The 7058-nt window shown below is 38.7% G+C and overlaps 1 protein-coding gene across 1 annotated transcript; it reads right to left on the bottom strand.

Moving 5' to 3' along the window:
- Window positions 1-1699: 1699 nt before the first annotated feature.
- LOC307033552 (uncharacterized protein) lies at window positions 1700-6694 on the bottom strand. Its single transcript, XM_079672064.1, has 11 exons — window positions 6551-6694; window positions 5109-5293; window positions 4815-5006; window positions 4598-4693; window positions 4108-4240; window positions 3803-3966; window positions 3509-3700; window positions 3292-3387; window positions 2800-2932; window positions 2524-2658; window positions 1700-2420 (listed from the first exon to the last, which is right to left on the bottom strand). The coding sequence occupies exons 2-11, from the start codon at window positions 5289-5291 to the stop codon at window positions 2377-2379; spliced, it is 1368 nt and encodes a 455-aa protein (XP_079528190.1). The 5' UTR covers window positions 5292-5293; window positions 6551-6694; the 3' UTR covers window positions 1700-2376.
- Window positions 6695-7058: the final 364 nt, after the last annotated feature.

Below are 7058 nucleotides of genomic sequence, written 5' to 3'. Positions count from 1 at the left end.
TTCATTCATATCTTATTTGACCTATTAACATGTCTTTATTTGTGCATTTTTTTTAATCTCTCCAGTTTAAAACAATATTTTTGGTTTACTGTCCTATAGTATACATTGAAATGATTTCAAACCTGTTTTATCCCAATACTTATAAAGGAGTGCCTTGGAAATATTTGTTTACATAAATTGTGACCAAACCGTTTGAGACCCACTGAGATAACTTAGACTAAAGTTAACTATCTAAACACGAGTCCTTTACCTCACTGAGCTGTAGTTATCAGCCTCTCAGTCTGACTGGAGAGGACTCTCCCTCCACTTTATTGTAGAAACGTCTTCTTCTAATATCCGTTAGAGTAGCTAGCACCAGATTCTAATAACAACAGCGCCGGTACCGGTGCACCCTCCCTCTCTCCCGCATTCGCTCCCAAGCTCACTCGCACTTTGGCTGTGAGCTGCGGGCGCCAGATAAGCCAACATCCCGCATTTTCATCACTTACAGCGCCCATCGTACAGGGCAAATGAAAAGTGTAACCGGGGTCAAAAAAGGGTGTTACATTTACTTAATTATGAATGTTGTTACATCAAGGCCGAAAATTAGGATGAGCACCAACGGTCAAAAATGTTTTTCTACCAGCGCAGCGCCTCCCCAGATCTGGCGCCCTAGGCGAACATCTATAAATCCAGTGCTACGGGCCGGCCCTGCTTCACCACAACTGGCTACAACAACTGGCGCCATGCTCTTATGGCTACCTGATAAGGGACTGGGAAGGAATGAATCAAGCATAGTTGCTCTCAAAGTGTACCAGATTGATGCTTTTAACTTCAATATTTAAAAAAGAATCTTCCCGGGGAGCATGCCCCGGACCCCCCTAGAGGAGGTGAGGACCCTCCTAGAGGAGGTGAGGACCCCCTAAGATGTTAGGTCCACTCCCCACTTTATCACTGCACCCTCTCTAATCTCAGATGCACCCTGAGTCATTTTGTTCTGGAACCGGGCCTGCTTTGTAGTCTGTCATTGTTCTTAGTCCCGCCCACATGTTCCGGGTGTTACAGCCTTTGAAGTCAGATTCCACCTTCTCTTTGTACTGTCTCTTTGCATTACTGATTGCTCTCCGTAGATCATATTTAGATTTCCTGTACTCCTCCAAATCTCCAGCTCTGCGCGATAATGCACGCTTTCAGCTTGGTACGAACCTCGCCGTTTATCCAGGGCTTTTGATTTTCGTACAGAAACCTTCGATACCACGTCATCGATGCATTTCCCAATGTAGCAGATGACCGTGTCCGTGTGTGTGTTGAACACACTCCACTCCGTAGATTCGACTCCATAAATTGCCAAGATTTATAGGTAAAATTGTAAGTTAAACATTACAAACCCAGTACTACTATTGCATTAGTTAAAGTTTATCTTTTTTGAGGAGGTTGTGAAGTTGGACTTCTTTTTTAACTCCAGTTATAAAGTCCATATTAACTTTATTTATTTACTTGTGTTGTACTGGTGTATTTTTTAAACATTCAGAGTTCAATAATATACTAAGAAAAATATTAAATGATTATTTTTGCAGTGCTTTAAAATGAATGTTTACAAGCATGTTGGCAAATTGTAGAACATTTATTAAAATGATCAGTTCTTAATAATGGTTATCTCTTTAACTGCTTCTAAATCAGCTGCTATCCTCTTCTTAGTGTATTTAAAAAAACTAAAATGTCAGCTTTCATTGAATATTTATTTCCAAAATTGCAATTAAAAAATCTACTTCAATTGTTACATGATACAATATTCAAAATCCACTTGAATCCTTAACGATATGTAGCTACATTCACATACAATAAAAATAAAAATAATAATAATCATCACGTAACACAAACACGTGTCTGCCATTTGCTGATATCATGAGCAACAGAAGAAGAAAAACATGGCTTTGTTGTGTACGTCATCAGAAACACATTAATTGTAATTAATTGTCATATTTCTTCACATCTGTACCCATTCAAATCATTCAAAGACTGATTTTCATGCCTGGCAGAGAGTCAATATATTTGTTTTCAATAAGGTTTACATGTATGAAGGAAATCCAGCACTCCTATGGTTAAAACAATACATTAAAAATGGATTACACATTAACCTAACCATGAATTTACTTTTTTTGTTTCAGAGCCTACGCAGATGTGAAAGCAGTTAGAAGGCTTTGGAAGATTGACCGACCTCCACCATTCCTGCCCTCGCCTGCCAGTAAGTTGAAACATAATGAAGCATGATTCTAATAATCTGGGAAGGATGCACTGTTTATAGTCAACCTCCTGAGAGATGATTATATTCAGTAGCACGCTAAGAAGAAGAATTTAGTTATGGTGTTGGCTTGACTTTCAGAGTTGTCAATTTCCTCATAGCACGGTCAGACCAAGCACACCAACAGTGAACAGCAGAGCTAGAGGGGAAACAAATAATGTGTTAGGCTTTGTTTATACGCATTACATTTCCTACATGTTTTAAAATCTCCGAAGGACAACATCTCTATCTCTTTTGTCTACCTTGGGTCAGAGATTGCTGGATTGTAATGGCATGGCTGGTGGTGGAAAGCTCATTGGTGACAGTGGCGTTAGCATTTTCCAGGTCTACAAGAGAACTTTTGAAATGGGTGATGGGGTCCCCAAGAGCATTAGTAGCTGTGGGTTCAAGCAAAAGATATTAGATGCATATTTTTTGAACATAAAAAGATATTTATCTATTATTTGTGAGTATCTGTGACAGTTGATCTTAGTTGACTGTTTGAGGTGTGAATGTGTATCTTTGTTTGGTAGGCTTACAGCTGTTGAAAGTTCCTGTGGAGATTGCGATTGCAACCTGGGATGCTCTTGCCCTCTGGGCCGGTACAGTGGCGGAAAATGTGCACTGGATTTTTTTTCCAGTGATTTTGCCCTTCACGGAATCCACAGGAAGCTGCAGAGCAAAGACGGTAACAGATGATAAAAAAGAAAGCTGGTTTTCAGTATTTTCATGCCATGCAAATGGTGATGGTTTAAATTAGAATTTGTTATTGTATTGCCTGAACTACACGTTGAAAAAGGCTAGATATCTGGCATTTCATGCATACTGATTTAACCATAACATTTGAACTATCTGTTCAGTATTTCACGTAGAACAAAAATAAAATAACGTGTTATTAAAGACATACAAATCGGCTTCAGACCACATTATTAATGTCTTTGTTCACAAAGTAGACACCAATGATGTGGCAGTTCATGAGCGTTCCACTCAGCTGCTATAAAGTCTAATTCATGCTCTTGGATTTTACTCACATCTTTCAGAGTCAGCTTGCCATTGTCGAGGACAGCTCCAAAGAATTTAACAACACCATTGTTGTTTGCACACACGTAGGTTGTGTCATTACCTCCCTGTGGAGAAAAACAAAAATTGTAACTTTTCAAAAGAAGAATTCAAACAAACAATTTCAGTAGCTGTGGGTTTTACTTAGTGGTATTTAAATCTACAAGTGTGGGAAATAACCTGACATACCAGTATGTTGTCGAGTGACAGGGTGCCTGCAAGATAGCCATCTGACTCTCCTGAAAGCCCAAATTCAAAATTTCTGCCGCTGCTCTGCTTGGCAGCCAGAAAGAAACATGATGAACTTGTTGAGGGGTCGCAGTCCGAGGGCTGAGCGGCACAGAGCCGCCCAATCCCGCAGTCTGCCCTGTTGATAGGTGTCTGTAAAGGAATGAAATATATATTTTTAGTGGGAGAAAAAATGTAACCTCAATTATTTTCAACAATCTATTCCACAACGCTCTTTTGTTTAGCTTTACTTACCGTAAGTTCTGTCACTGTTGAGTTAGTCGTTATTGGTGGGGCTGTTGTTACAGCTGGCGCAGCTGTTCCAGTAGTTGTTTCATTGGTGACAGTGGTGTTAGGATTTGCCAGGTCTACAAGAGGACTCTTTAATTGGGTGATGGGATCCCCAAGAGCATTAGTAGCTGTGGGTTCAAGCAAAAGATATTAGATACATATTTTTTGAACATGAAAATATATTTATCTATTATTTGTGAGTCTCTGTGACAGTTGATCTTAGTTGACTGTTTGATGTGTGAATGTGTATCTTTGTTTGGTAGGCTTACAGCTGTTGAAAGTTCCTGTGGAGATTGCGATTGCAACCTGGGATGCTCTTGCCCTCTGGGCCGGTACAGTGGCGGAAAATGTGCACTGGATTTTTTTTCCAGTGATTTTGCCCTTCACGGAATCCACAGGAAGCTGCAGAGCAAAGACGGTAACAGATGATAAAAAAGAAAGCTGGTTTTCAGTATTTTCATTCCCTGAAAATTGTGATGGTTTAGAACAGAATTTGCAATTGTATTGCCTGAGCTACACGTTAAAGGCTAGATGTGTGGGAATTTAATGCATACTGATTTAACCATAGCATTTGAACTATCTGTTCAGTATTAGACGTAGAACAAAAATAAAATAACGTGTTATTAAAGACATACAAATCGGCTTCAGACCACATTATTAATGTCTTTGTTCACAAAGTAGACACCAATGATGTGGCAGTTCATGAGCGTTCCACTCAGCTGCTATAAAGTCTAATTCATGCTCTTGGATTTTACTCACATCTCTCAGAGTCAGCTTGCCATTGTTGAGGACAGTTCCAAATAATTTCACAACACCATTGTTGTTTGCACACACGTAGGTTGTGTCATTACCTCCCTGTGGAGAAAAACAAAACTTTGAACTTTTCAAAAGAAGAATTCAAACAAACCATTTCAGTAGCTGTGGGTTTTACTTAGTGGTATTTAAATCTACAAGTGTGGGAAATAACCTGACATACCAGTTCGCTGTCGAGTGACAGGGTGGCAGCAAGATAGCCATCTGACTCTCCTGAAAGCCCAATGTCAAAGTTTCTGCCGCTGCTCTGCTTGGCAGCCAGAAAGAAACATGATGAACTTGTTGAGGGGTCGCAGTCCGAGGGCTGAGTGGCACAGAGCTCCCCAATCCCGCAGTCTGCCCTGTTGATAGGTGTCTGTAAAGGAATGAGATATATATTTTTAGTGGGAGAAAAAATGTAACCTCAATGATTTTTAACAATCTATTCCACAACGCTCTTTTGTTTAGCTTTACTTACCATAAGTTCTGTCACTGTTGTGTTAGGCGTTATTGGTGGGGCTGTTCCATTGGTTACAGATGTTCCATTTGTTCCAGATGTTCCATTTGTTCCAGCTGTTCCATTGGTTGCTGCGTAGGTGCCCACAGACATCCAGGACAGCATCACCAGCAGGGCAGTGAGGAGGACCAGTCTGTTGTCCATGGCTGGAGCAGGTGGAGTTAGGTGGTTATTTAGCCTAATGATATGGTCAAACACTTTCTACAGTAGGACGTGTCGTTGCAAAGATTATATCATTAAATCTCAGAAAATTGTCTTTTTTTTAAATAAGCATAACCCATATTGTCAGTTTGTCACAGGCTCACAGCAAGCTTTTAGGGCTGGCCGATAAATCAGATATACTCGTATCTGCTCTACATACAATAGATGAAATGTCTCTAAATGTTTTTAAGCAACCAGCATGAGACTTGCTTTGGCTTATTGCTTCAGCTGCTCTCTCCCATAGCTCTCTTTACCTCTCACAGAAACACACAGTAAAGCCCAGATATATAATGCATACATTCGCTGACTATCAACACCGTAGTTAGAGTGGGCCAGGACTGTTTACAAAAATGCGTTTAAAATGCGTTGTCCGTGAGCGGCAAAACGAATCAGGCACACCCTGAACTTACGGCCATACAGCGGCCAGTGAGGTTTTGGCCATTTTTCATATTGCAATACTAATCTTATTGAAGAGAGCGTCATATTACAATGTAAGTGTTTCGAATATGGTGCAGTCCTAATTTGTACATTAGAAATAAAAAAATGTTTTAAATCACTGAACAATCATAAATCAAAATAGTTGTTATATGATTTTGTCCATATTCATGAGGGATAATGTGTTTTTAGTGATTACACAATGCATTGCTTTTCACTTTTCTTGAGCTTGATTGAAGGGAAATGGTAATTGAAAATGCCACCTTGAAAGGTCATGGAAATGTTTTGACATTTAAAAAAATGTGATATCTTGATATTGTAAGATGTAAATTATTCCCAGTTTAATGTAACTATTCTATCATTCTGAATTGATACCGATACACAGGAGTGGTGGTGTGAGGCCCGGGCATCACGGACCGAATTTTATAAAACTAAGTACCATTCATTAAGGTTATTTACTGTATTAAACTGAATACAATTATCAGTAATATATGCTAACTAATAATTTAACTATATTTATTGTAAAAATGAACTGTAAAATGAACTGAAAACAGTTCATCTCAAATATTAATAAATATAGATCCATCATAATATATTTAACTTGATATGAGTTTTTAATTACTTAAGTGTTGCTAATTTTGATGATTTAAATCACTGAAAATGTAATTATTTTTCACTTCAAAAGACATTTTAATTATAGTAGAGTTCAATTACAAGCTTTCCTCCAGAAGTAACAGATGTCAATTTGTTGCATTATTTAAGCTTACCTTTTTTTTTCTCCACTTCCAATGGTCAGGGAATTCGGGTGAAGAAGCAAAAGGAAGCTCAGTTCTTTGATCTTGTGTAGTTTTAGTCTCAGGTGTCACAGAGGGACCACTTGCACTTCGGATGTTCTTAGCAGGATCCCAGGTAAAGATGTGATACCTATGCCCTCTGTGTCCGTATATATTTAAACTAAAGGGGGTTGGGCCAAGTACAGATTTCAGAGCCAAAACAAGAAAAACACGTTTTCAGACATCATGCTAGGGTTGTTTAGGTGGAGCTGTGTATAAAAGAATAATGACTCAAGCATTACTGATGGAATGTAAGGCAGGGCAAGTTTCTTAAACTGAAAGTGTTGAAAACACAATGCAATTCCAAGTTCATTACAAAAGTGAACAAACATTAGGAGCAAAGGTACAGCAATAGTGCAGCGGAATAACATTATAAAAAGACATCTAAAAACAGTCATTAAACAATACAAATAATCAAATAAGCTTATATAGAATAATGCAG

This window comes from Notothenia rossii, assembly GCF_949606895.1.
Source record: "Notothenia rossii genome assembly, chromosome: 3".
NCBI classification, from domain to species: Eukaryota; Metazoa; Chordata; class Actinopteri; order Perciformes; family Nototheniidae; genus Notothenia; species Notothenia rossii.
The sequence above is the reverse complement of the archived record's forward strand: the minus strand, read 5'-3'. Positions and strand labels throughout refer to the sequence as shown.

Bases quoted from the DNA above. Each gene is read 5' to 3' on its own strand.
- LOC307033552 (XM_079672064.1), bottom strand. From the start codon at position 5,291: ATGGACAACAGACTGGTCCTCCTCACTGCCCTGCTGGTGATGCTGTCC. The intron at 3,388-3,508 runs GTATGTCAGGTT...TTTTCTCCACAG, and splicing joins TGTCACTCGACAACATACTG to GGAGGTAATGACACAACCTA. The intron at 2,421-2,523 runs GTAGACAAAAGA...TTTCCCCTCTAG, and splicing joins CCAGCAATCTCTGACCCAAG to CTCTGCTGTTCACTGTTGGT.